The sequence below is a fragment of the Procambarus clarkii genome, chromosome 10 (genome assembly GCF_040958095.1).
Source record: "Procambarus clarkii isolate CNS0578487 chromosome 10, FALCON_Pclarkii_2.0, whole genome shotgun sequence".
Classification (NCBI taxonomy): Eukaryota; Metazoa; Arthropoda; class Malacostraca; order Decapoda; family Cambaridae; genus Procambarus; species Procambarus clarkii.
In genome coordinates, this window is record NC_091159.1 from 50,384,564 (window position 1) to 50,398,338 (window position 13,775).

Sequence of the window (13,775 nt, forward strand, 5' to 3'; positions counted from 1 at the left end):
TGTGGAGCCATGCCAGGTTTGAAGCCGTGTTAACGCATTCGGACGCTATCAGGACTGCGTCTACATGAAGAGTTTGGAATGTGTTTGAACACTCAAGAGCCACTGATGGCACAATGTCCGCATAGGTGAGGTGCTGATAGCATAACGCCCTATTGCATGAAGAGAGAGAGAGAGAGAGAAGATTAAGCCACCCAAAAGGTGGCTTGGGCATGAATAGCTCATAAGTGGTGGTCCTTTTGAGCCATTTCCAATATCAATAGATGATACTGGAGATCTGTGGAGGTGCGACTGTACCCTGCGTGACGGGAGATGTGTCCCGTGATGAAGTGAGAGATGGCGTTGATGATTTAATATTGCAAAGGTGCTATATTGGTCAGATGTCCTCCTGCATGAGGTGGAAATAGCAATGACAATTGGCCGACAGTTGTGTCATTTAACTGTGTTGCCAACTAATAATATTATTCGGTCAAATATCAGGCCAATTTGTGGATATAGTAATTGGTTCAGACTTTCCCCCTCCCCCCCCCCCCCACTTTGGCAACATGATCTGCATTAATTAAATCATTGTACGTCAGTGGTGGCATTTTCTGTGGCAATTAAATGATTTTGCAACATCAGCGGGAGAGAGTCCGTGTAGGCCATTTGCAAACCAAGAACTATGTGGGGTAAGGAAATGTTCGCAGCAGAGATTGGTGCTGTCATTAGCAGCTTTCGCTAGCACAACTCAGTAATATTTCTAACAGCGCGTCATAGCACTTCTAAAAGTTACTTTTAACAGCGCATTTAACAGCCCCCAACAGCGCATTTAACAGCCCCTCCCAACAGCGAATTTAACAGCTCCCCACAGCGCATTTAACAGCCCTCAACAGCGCATTTAACAGCCCCCAACAGCACATTTAACAGCCCCCCAACAGCGCATTTAACAGTACCCAACAGCGCATTTAACACAACACAACACAACACAACATGACACAACACAACATGACACAACATAACACAACACAACATGACACAACACAACACAACACAACACAACATAACACAACACAACACAACACAACACAACATAACACAACACAACACAACACGACACAACATAACACAACACAACACAACACAACATGACACAACACAACACAACATGACACAACACAACACAACACGACACAACATAACACAACACAACACAACACAACACAACACAACACGACACAACATAACACAACACAACACAACACAACATGACACAACACAACACAACACAACACAACACAACACGACACAACATAACACAACACAACACAACACAACATGACACAACACAACACAACACAACACAACATGACACAACACAACACAACATGACACAACACAACACAACACGACACGACACAACACAACACGACACAACACAACACAACACGACACAACACAACACAACACAACATGACACAACACAACACAACATGACACAACACAACACAACACGACACAACATAACACAACACAACACAACACAACACAACATAGCACAACACCACATCACAACACATCACAACACAACACAGCATAGCACAACACCACATCACAACACACCACAACACAACACAACACAACACATCACAACACAACACAACACATCACAACACAACACAACATGACACAACACAACACAACACAACACAACAATACTCACACTCTTGTTCCCAAGGTTGTAGACGAGACAGCACCAGTCTCAGCAACACAACACAACATAGCACAACACCACACCACAACACAACACAACAATACTCACACTCTTGTTCCCAAGGTTGTGGACGAGACAGCACCAGTCTCAGCAACACAACACAACACAACATAGCACAACACCACATCACAACACACCACAACACAACAATACTCACACTCTTGTTCCCAAGGTTGTAGACGAGACAGCACCAGTCTCAGCAACACAACACAACACAACACAACATAGCACAACACCACATCACAACACACCACAACACAACAATACTCACACTCTTGTTCCCAAGGTTGTAGACGAGACAGCACCAGTCTCAGCAACACAACACAACATAGCACAACACCACATCACAACACATCACAACACACCACAACACAACACAACACAACACAACAATACTCACACTCTTGTTCCCAAGGTTGTGGACTAGACAGTGGAGGTAGGCGGAGTTGCCGGTCAGACTGGAGACGTTGCGTGGAGCCGCCTCGTCAAAGACCGGATGTAGCGGCATCGTGAGAACCGAGGCACCCGCGGCCCCAGAGCTGAGGTCCAACAGAGGCTTGATGGGCTCCACCGGACTGCTGCTGCTGCCGCTCAGCGTCATACCCACGTGACTGCTGCCTCCCTTCATGCTGCCGCTGCTGCTGCTGCTGCTAGCCTGTTGGTTGTGGCTGCCGCTGCTGCCGCTGCTGCTGCCACCGCCGCCACCAGTGCTTCTCCCCGCCCGGCGGCCGGACTGCTGCTGTTGCTGCTGCTGCTGCTGCTGCTGTGGCGGCGGGTGGAGGGAGGAGTGAGGGGACTGTAGGGAGGACGGCGCCACCACTACCGCTCCTGGACATGTAAACAATAACACGTGTTAAACAGCTGACACATCAAATATGAAAGGCTACCGTTCCCTTTAAATGGTAACTAATTAAACTCATAAACGTGATTTATTTGGCCATCAAATGGAAAATGAACAATATTTGTCATTATAACATGATATTGAATTCTCTATCACGTTTAATTGTTACTAATTGCTTGGTAAACATCTGAAAAAAATATTCGTATTGTTTTGATTTGAAATTAACATTCTCGGGTATATAAAATTATGAAAAAATGTGTCGAAAAGCATTTAAATTATATCCATATTATATCAATATATCACCTAACCACTTCGCCATAAGAGGATATAATCAGGTCCTACACACAGAAGAATTTGTCTTTGAGAATGTGAGGAGAGACCTTACGAAAAGCATCACTAGGCGTCAGACCCAAATAATTAGTAAAAATTAACTTTGGAGAGTTAATTTGTCATCTTCCTGCTTCAGTGAAGAAAAACATAAGGAATATCGAGAAGATTCGTGTTAGAATCATAAATCTAAAACTTTCTGTTGTTTTCACCGAAATTTGTTTAAGAGAAAGACTGCTACCAAAATATTCTAATATGTATATATATATACAACTTTAGAACACTTTCCCACCAGGAGACTCGAACCCTAGCCAGCACAGAAGCCTTCCAGCAACTGGCATAACAGGTACGCCTTAACCCGCTCCACCACACGCTCCAAGTTTTTGTATACTTAACTCTCGTGTTTAGGAGAGTTGTGCCATGTATATATATATACATATATATATGTTGTACCTAGTAGCCAGAACGCAATACTCGGCCTACTATGCAAGGCCTGATTTGCCTAATAAGCCAAGTTTTCTTGAATTGTTTTTTTTCTAATTTTTTCTTCTGAAAGGATAAAGCTATCCATTTCACTATGTATGAGTTATTTTTTTTTTTAAATTTGAGTCAAAACTAGCATAGATATATGACCGAACCTAACCTACCCTACCTAACCTAACTTAACCTAACCTAACCTAACCTAAACTAACATAACTAAGTCAATAATTTATGTTCTTAATATAATATAATAATAATAATTCAAATAAACCAATTGGAAACAATTAGTTGACAAAAAAGAAAATCACTCGGCCTATTAGGCTAATCGGGCCTTGCATAGTAGGCCGAGAAGTGCTTTCTGGCTACTAGGTACGACATATGTATATATATATATATATATATATATATATATATATATATATATATATATATATATATATGTCGTACCTAGTAGCCAGAACGCACTTCTCAGCCTACTATGCAAGGCCCGATTTGCCTAATAAGCCAAGTTTTCCTGAATTAATATATTTTCTCTAATTTTTTTCTTATGAAATGATAAAGCTACCCATTTCATTATGTATGAGGTAAATTTTTTTTTTATTGAAGTTAAAATTAACGTAGATATATGACCGAACCTAACCAACCCTACCTAACCTAACCTATCTTTATAGGTTAGGTTAGGTTAGGTAGCCGAAAATGTTAGGTTAGGTTAGGTTAGGTAGGTTAGGTAGTCGAAAAAGCATTAGTTCATGAAAACTTGGCTTATTAGGCAAATCGGGCCTTGCATAGTAGGCTGAGAAGTACGTTCTGGCTACTCGGTACGACATATATATATATATATATATATATATATATATATATATATATATATATATATATATATATATATATATATATATATATATATATATATATATATATATATATATATATATATATATATATATTAGTATATTTTGGTAGCAGTCTTTCCTGTAGACATATATTATTAAATATGACCGAAAAAGTAAGATTAATAATTCTAACACGAATTTTCTCAATCTTTCGTACATTTCTTTTCACTGTTGGTGTTAATTCAAAAATCAATTCTCCAAAATTCATTTTTATTTATAAATGAATAAAATGAATTCAAAATAAAAATGAATTTTGGAGAATTGATTTTTGAATTACCACCAACAGTGAAAAGAAATGTACGAAAGATTGAGAAAATTCGTGTTAGAATTATTAATCTTACTTTTTCGGTCATATTTAATAATATATATATATATATATATATATATATATATATATATATATATATATATATATATATATATATATATATATATATATATATATATATATATATATATATTGGTGTATACTGGCAGCAGGTTTTCTTTCAAACATGTTTCATTTAATATGACCGCATATTCTGTATTTATTATTTTGTGGTTTAGGGCTTCTATCCCTCTAACTATTTTCTTAGCATCAGGGCTTAATTGGAATAGGAGTTCTCCAAAACTCATTTTCGTACTTTTAAGGTGAAGAAAAGAAGTGATTTACTATAGAGTGTATTACACTTATTTGTATAATTTGCACGACGTTTCGAACCTCCATGGTTCATTCTCAAGTGAACAGATCTTACAATACTAGTTGATTTTATACCCGCATTAGGTCAGGTGATAATACAATGAAGGTGAAAACATGGGGGGATACATAAGGGATAAACATAGGGGCTGCAGAAGGCTTATTGGCCCATACGAGGCATCTCCTATCCAAACACAAAGATTAATCCAGTGTAATTGGCCTGTTATGTTGGACATTGTCTTCTGTGTTGGCATCGATATGTTCTTGTCTTGTCCTTACTCTCATGGTGGGTAGAGTAAATAGTTCCGTGATTTGGGTGTTCATGGTAGGTCGCTCTATTCTTATGTGAATTGCCTCAAGAATTTGTAATCTTCTTGAATCTTGGGTTTTGTCTATTATGCAAGTATTCTTGTTCAACATTTCTCTTGTTAGAGTAATGTCATGGGCTTGTCTCATGTGATTCCTAGGGGCACCAGATTGAAGATGGCATTTCAAACGCCTCGTCAGCTCGTACGACGTCAATGTACTTACATTGAAGGTTACATCCTTCGTGGGGGGCAAGTGTACATGTATACAACGCTTGACTGCTGTAGAGGGTTCTCCGTCGGCTTCGGGCTGTTTTTGATAAGGAGTTCGGAAGTCTTCTTGGTTTTGTAGAATATTATCAGGTTTATGTTTTGGTTAGGAGTAGTGCTTTTTACTCCTTTACGGATTATTTCTTTCATTATTCTTTCCTCTTTTATATGTTCACTGTGCATGGTTGATTTGTAATACAATTTTATTGGGGGTATTGTGGTTTCTGTTCTAGGTTCTGAATTATACCAACGGTCCAAGTGTCTTCTTATAGCAGCGTTTATTTCCGCGTTGCTATATCCGTTGTTCACCAATACTTGAGTTACTCTTTCAAACTCTCTACTCACGTTGCTCCATTCAGAGCAGTGGGTAAGCGCTCGACGAATATAAGCATTGAGAACACTGGCTTTGTATCTTTGGGGGCACTTACTTCTACCGTTCAGGCATAATCCTATGTTGGTGGGCTTGGTATATACGTTGGTGCTTAAAGAGGTTCCTGTTTTTGTTATTAGTACATCCAAGAATGGCAGACTGTTATTTTCACTATTTTCATGTGTAAATCGGAGTACTGACTCTCTCTCTAGGTGTCTTTTTAGGTCAATTAGTTCATCTGAGTCTTTTACTATTACGAATATGTCATCTACATAACGGCAGTATACAGTTGGTTTTTGTCTGCTACTGAAGACCCTATCTTCGATGGTTCCCATATAAAAATTAGCAAATAAAACTCCTAAGGGGGAGCCCATTGCTACTCCGTCTATCTGTAAATACATGTCTCCTTGTGGACTGATGAAAGGGGCTTCCTTTGTACATGCTTCGAGAAGACTTTTCAAGTGTGGCTCAGGTATGTCTAATTTGGGGGTGCTCTCGTCTCTGTATACTCTGTCCAGTATCATTCCTATGGTTGTGTCGACTGGGACGTTGGTAAAAAGGGATTCAACGTCCAGGGAAGCGATGATTCCATCGGGCTGGGTAGATTTGATCAATTCTAGGAAATCTGCTGATGATTGTAGACTAAACTTACTTGGAGTGTATGGAGTTAGGAGTTCATTGAGTTTCTTTGCCAGGTGATAAGTTGGGGTTGGTATTTGGCTGATTATAGGGCGTAGTGGGTTACCTGGTTTATGCGTCTTAACATTGCCGTAGGCATAACCTAACGCTCTATTCACATAAGAATAGAGCGACCTACCATGAACACCCAAATCACGGAACTATTTACTCTACCCACCATGAGAGTAAGGACAAGACAAGAACATATCGATGCCAACACAGAAGACAATGTCCAACATAACAGGCCAATTACACTGGATTAATCTTTGTGTTAGATAGGAGATGCCTCGTATGGGCCAATAAGCCTTCTGCAGCCCCTATGTTTATCCCTTATGTATCCCCCCATGTTTTCACCTTCATTGTATTATCACCTGACCTAATGCGGGCATAAAATCAACTAGTATTGTAAGATCTGTTCACTTGAGAATGAACCATGGAGTTCGAAACGTCGTGCAAATTATACAAATAAGTGTAATACACTCTATAGTAAATCACTTCTTTTCTTCACCTTAAAAGTACGAAAATGAGTTTTGGAGAACTCCTATTTCAATTAAGCCCTGATGCTAAGAAAATAGTTAGAGGGATAGAAGCCCTAAACCAGAAAATAATAAATACAGATTATGCGGTCATATTCAATGAAACATGTTTGAAAGAAAACCTGCTGCCAGTATACACCAATATATATATATATATATATATATATATATATATATATATATATATATATATATATATATATATATATATATATATATATATATATATATATATATACTTTTGATGGTTACAAGATATACATGGGTTGATACAAAAATAATAATGCAAAAAGGTGCTTAAAGGTTATGGATCTCTTGAAGAACACAACAATGGGAAACATTGATGAATGTCACAGACGGGTTCGATCATTGTTGCAAGTCAAACACTTCTTCGAATTCCTCTGAAGTTGGACTAGTGCCCAAGACGCAACAGGCATTTCCCCTCTGAATCGCAACACTGAGGCGCTGGAACATATATATATATATATATATATATATATATATATATATATATATATATATATATATATATATATATATATATATATATATATATATATATATATATATATATGTATATATATATATATATATATATATATATATATATATATATATATATATATATATATATTTTTAAATTTTGTGAGGGTACCACCTCTGGTGCCAATGTGGGGACCCATAGCCTCGGAGAAGAAAATAAAAAGTATTCAGAGGAGACCTTGTGGTTTCTCACTGAACACTAATATATATATATATATATATATATATATATATATATATATATATATATATATATATATATATATATATATATATATATATATTGCATGGTACCTTAGGGAACCACATCAGCCAATGTGACCCCTTCAAGGACTTCCAATTGTGTTTGCTGGACTCTCAGTCTAAGACAGTCTGGAAATACAGAACAGTAGAGACTCAACACTGGATTAGGCAAATGAGGACGTGCAGCCGCCTGTTGGTCCATGATAACAGTATTGACCAATCAGAGCGAGGAATTCAGTGCTGAGACCAATTAGAGAACTGAACAGAATTGTGCTGACCAATTAGATCTTTAAGCGAAATGTGATCACGTATTGGATCGTTCTAAGTGAGTCTTTTAACAGAAAACTTTGATAATTGTAATTTACATGTATTGAATAATAACATATAATTTACTTTGCTAATTAGAGACGCGGACAAGTGTGTTAAGCAATCAGCAGGATTGTTTCAAGTGGAGAATTAAATCAATAAGGTTTAATCTAAGTGTTTTGAAAAGTTAGAGTCTATATTTTATTTATTAATAGTTGATTGATTGATTGATGAAGATTAAGCCACCCAAAAGGTGGCACGGGCATGAATAGCCCGTAAGTGGTTTTAAGCCATTCCCAGTATCAAGAGCTGATACAGGAGATCTGTGGAGGTGCGAATGCACCCTGCATTAATAGTTGAGGATACATTTGCATTCAAATTCGCAAATATCTCTGAGTAATTATTGATGCGAATTTTGTTTCTTACACCAATCAGAGTTTCAAATAAATTTAGGGTGATCATTCAGTTAGTTTCAGGAAGAGAATGTTGACAAATAAGAGGGTCGTGAATGAGACTTGAAAGGAAAACACCGAGTTACAAGTAACCTTTATTGTGCAGAATGTTTCACCTACAATGATTCGTTGATTGATGAAGATTAAGCCACCCAAGAGGTGGCACGGGCATGAATAGCCCGTAAGTGGTAGATTTTTTTGAGTGAATGTATATATACTGCGTGCGGAGGTCGCATTGAGATACGGGAGACATCTCCCGTCACGCAGGGTGCAGTCGCACCTCCACAGATCTCCAGTATCAGCTCTTGATACTGGTAATGGCTCAAAAGGGCCACCACTTACGGGCTATTCATGCCCGTGCCACCTTTTGGGTGGCTTAATCTTTATCAATCAATCAATCGCATTGAGATCGTCAGTCCTTAGTATGTGGTTGCTATCGCAGGGAAGTATACTACTTTACAGTATTTCTGAGGATATTTAGCTGCTGGACACCTTTTTTGACCAGAAGAGTGGCTGTGTTGACGGCTTCAGGGTGCTTATTGCAAGATTCGGGGACTTTTAAACCTCTTCTAAGGTCGTTGGCTGCTTTACGTTCCAGGAGATAGTGAAGTAGTAGATTTTCTTTGATTATTTGGCAGAAGATGCATTCCCAATCTCTGGGCTCACCAATTTCCCAGTTGCATCTGTAACTTACACGTAGTCTATATAACCGAATTGCTATTTTCCTGTGGATTTCATTCGAGATATTTAACCTGTCTAACTTGGTGGCCTGAAGATACCACATTGCAGAGGGCGAACCTTCTGCTGCTCTCTGGTGAAGATGGGCTTTGTTGAGGTGTGAGAGTTGGTTGGTGATGGTGTTTTAATGTATTGTAGGCTGAGTTGGATTGTTTAGTGGATCACTGGATGACGAGTTGCCAATTTAGCAGTTTCCTTGACTTTCTCATTTAATGGGATCCAGTTTAGGGTTATGTTGAGTCCTTTAGCTCCTGATCCTAGATACAAAATGGTGGTAATTATTTCCACGTTGTCTTTCCACTGCTCTTTACCTAATATTTGTAGTGAAGCTTTAGAGTCTGTGGGTATGACCGCATTTTGAGTGTTTTGTGCAATCGAACTACAATGATTGATTGATGAAGATGAAGCCACCCAAGAGGTGGCACGGGCATGAATAGCCCGTAAGTGGTAAAATTTTTGTTCAGTAAATATGTACAGTGTACAGATTATATGAGCTGAGGTCTTATTTAATCGTCAGGCTGCTATCGTGGGGGAGAATACTGTTTGGCAGTATTTATGAAGGTGTCCAGCTGCTGGTGCCCTACAATGATTGAGTGATAAAGATTAAGCCACCCAAGAGGTGGCACGGGCATGAATAACCCGTAAGTCAACTATTAATAGAGCTAGTGTTTATATTGGGAAAAGAAGGTAAGTTGATGGTGGAGATGATAGTGGAATGAGGCGAGGTTCATTAACTTGTGATACATGCTGGAAATAAGCTCTGGCTGCTGGGCACCGCCTCTCAACCCTTAATTGTCTGGTGTATAGGTTCCATAGCCTTTTGAGTGGTGTCATATCTGCATTTAAAACTGTGTATGAAGGAACTTTTTCAGTGCAAAAGTTATACACGAATTGAACTGAATTAAAGAGTAAGTCGTCCGAAACGATTTTATACGCAGTTCTAAATGTAATTTCCTATGATCAGAAAAAAAAGGTGAACACTGCATTGAACTACTGACGGCCGTAAGGCGGGACTTAAGAGCACAGGCCCGACTCTGCAAGCTCAACTAGGTAAATACACACATACACAAACACGCGCACTAACACACACACACACACACACACACACACACACACACACACACACACATACATTCTTTTGAGGTTTCAAGAAGACCAAGACAAGCTGAAGGAATGGTCGAACAAATGGTTGTTAGAGTTTAACCCAACCAAATGTAATGTAATGAAGATAGGTGTAGGGAGCAGGAGGCCAGATACAAGGTATCATCTGGGAGAGGAAATTCTTCAGGAGTCAGAGAAGGAAAAAGACTTGGGGGTTGATATCACGCCAGACCTGTCTCCTGCAGCACATATCAAGCGGATAACATCAGCGGCATATGCTAGGCTGGCCAACATACGAACGGCAGTCAGAAACTTGTATAAAGAATCATTCAGAACTTTGTACACCACATATGTCAGGCCAATCCTGGAGTATGCCGCCCCAGTAAGGAGTCCATATCTAGTCAAAGATAAGACTAAACTGGAAAAGATTCAAAGGTTTGCCACCAGACTAGTACCCGAGCTGAGAGGTATGAGCTACGAGGAGAGACTACGGGAATTAAACCTCACTTCGCTGGAAGACCGAAGAGTTAGGGGGGAACATGATCACCACATTCAAGATTCTCAAGGGAATTGATAGGGTAGATAAAGACAAGCTATTTAACACAAGGGGCACACGTACTAGGGGACACAGGTGGAAACTGAGTGCCCAAATGAGCCACAGAGATATTAGAAAGAACTTTTTTAGTGTCAGAGTGGTTGACAAATGGAATGCATTAGGAAGTGATGTGGTGGAGGCTGACTCCATACACAGTTTCAAGTGTAGATATGATAAAGCCCAATAGGCTCAGGAATCTGTACACCTGTTGATTGACGGTTGAGAGGCGGGACCAAAGAGCCAGAGCTCAACCCCTGCAAGCACAACTAGGTGAGTACAAACACATACACCATCAATCTTTCACTCAAACCCACACACAATTCTTTACCCCCTTACAAGCGTCTGTAAGGAATACAGTCGAGTGCACTTGGAGTTGAATTAACTGGCAGTATTGCGAATTGCCGCCTGTCAGATTTTAGTTATACTGACCGCTGGTAGACTGTGGTCGCGGACCTCCTTTGTCTGTGAGAACTAAATAATGGTTTTGGCGTTTGTTGATGAAGTTGGGAGGTAGAGAGGACATCACTATATATATATATATATATATATATATATATATATATATATATATATATATATATATATATATATATATATATATATATATTACAGAGAACACACACATATATATATAAATAAAGCAATCAGCGTTCGAAGACCTCGTCCAGCTCCTCGGAGGTTGGGTGCGTACCTGGTTACCTGGTTGATTACCTGGTTGATGGGGTTCTGGGAGTTCTTCTACTCCCCAAGCCCGGCCCGAGGCCAGGCTCGACTTGTGAGAGTTTGGTCCACCAGGCTGTTGCTTGGAGCGGCCCGCAGGCCCACATACCCACCACAGCCCGGTTGGTCCGGCACTCCTTGGAGGAATAAATCTAGTTTCCTCTTGAAAATGTCCACGGTTGTTCCGGCAATATTTCTTATGCTTGCTGGGAGGACGTTGAACAGCCGCGGACCTCTGATGTTTATACAGTGTTCTCTGATTGTGCCTATGGCACCTCTGCTCTTCATTGGTTCTATTCTACATTTTCTTCCATGTCGTTCACTCCAGTACGTTGTTATTTTACTGTGTAGATTTGGTACTTGGCCCTCCAGTATCTTCCAGGTGTATATTATTATTAGTATATTATTGTATATTATTAGTATAGTATTATATATTAGTATATTATTGTACCCAGGATACAGCACGCATTTCCCCTCTGAACTGCGACACTGAGGCGCTGGAACAGGAAACTGGCCGCTCGTGGGTCTCTAGTTTTCCCAATGAGTTCCTCACCCACCTCCTTTAGGAACTTAAGTGCACATTTACCCCAGGCGTCCAGAGTCTCAGAGCCTATCGGCACGAACCTGTAACAACGTTCTAGGTCTCTGTACTTGTTGATTTTTCTGGGTCTCCCTGAAGGTGGCCGCCCCGCCTCCCTCTGCTCAGCTGTAACGTAGATAGGTATCAGTCAATGTAGACGCACACGTGTAGTCCCACACGACCTGTTTACCTTCCCTCCATGGCTGCAGGGTGACTCCAACTGGGCGTTTTTGGCTGTTGTATATATATTTATGTATATAGGGAACTCTCTCTCCCACCTGTCTCTCTCTCTCCCTCCTTAATTCAACCTGCCAATGGGTATAACAGTACTCAACTGCTGAGTATTAAACAGCTAAACCACTGCCCACTTCAGAGCATCCCAAGACGAGTCGAACCTGACCATCTGAGTGAGTTAGCGGACACCTCAAATATCCGATGACTCCTACGTTGACTTGTCAACGTTAGATACTATTCTTGTCACTTATCATTTTATTATAGGAGCATTGTTATAATAATAATAATAATAATAATAATAATAATAATATTTTATTTAGGTAAGGTACATACATACAATAAATTTTTACAAAGATTGGTTGAGTTATAGGTAGAGCTAGTACATACAATGCCTAAAGCCACTATTACGCAAAGCTTGGAGATTTTATTAGATTTATTAGATTAGATTTATTAGATTTTATTAGATTTAGTTATTGTTTGGGGTGATTAAGTGAGCACGTTAGGTTCAGGGCATATTAAGGTCAGTAAAGAACGTTTTAAGGTCATGTGAGATTAAGGAAAGATACTGTAAATTTAAGCTTTGTGTTCCCGCTTTTCTTCCACACAAATTACATTCTCCTATGAAGTCGTTTTCTATGATGCAATGATGGGGTAACTCTTGTGTTTTGAGATTTCGGTGGTAAATGTGTCTCGGTAGTGGCCTACTTTACATTATTTTTAATTGACTTCTATCATTTAATTTATTTGTTCCATGGCTTATCTTTCTGTCTGTCTGTCTCTTTTTTTAGAGTAGAGATCAGGGTAATAGGCCCAGGGCAGATGCCAGATAGAGGTCTCAAAATGCTCATTAGGTATTTTTTGTTATCAGTGCTTAATATATGTGATTAATGTATTAGTATATACATGAATATGTAGTGTATATCATGCACCTTCAAGTAACGGTCAAGAAAACACGAACTAGAACGATCTGTAAAAGGGTAATGGCAAGCAATTTCATCTGTCCTGGTCTGGTGGAGACTTGTGACTCCTACTGGAAGGCTTATTAAAGCTATCTCTCTGTCTATGTCTCTCTCTCTCTCTCTCTCTCTCTCTCTCTCTCTCTCTCTCTCTCTCTCTCTCTCTCTCTCTCTCTCTCCTCTC

At 39.3% G+C, this 13,775-nt stretch overlaps 2 protein-coding genes across 2 annotated transcripts in view; one reads left to right on the forward strand and one right to left on the reverse strand.

Moving 5' to 3' along the window:
• LOC138363101 (hemicentin-2-like) overlaps positions 1-9,451 on the reverse strand; it is a 37,120-nt gene extending 27,669 nt beyond the window's left edge. The window contains exons 1-2 of the mRNA XM_069322088.1: positions 9,160-9,451; positions 2,148-2,575 (exon numbers count right to left, since the gene is read on the reverse strand). Of these exons, the coding sequence (XP_069178189.1) occupies positions 2,148-2,575; positions 9,160-9,451 (720 nt within the window). The remainder of the gene's footprint in view (positions 1-2,147; positions 2,576-9,159) is intronic.
• LOC138363365 (uncharacterized) overlaps positions 1-13,775 on the forward strand; it is a 325,989-nt gene that overhangs the window by 261,080 nt on the left and 51,134 nt on the right. The gene's annotated exons all lie outside the window — the stretch shown is intronic.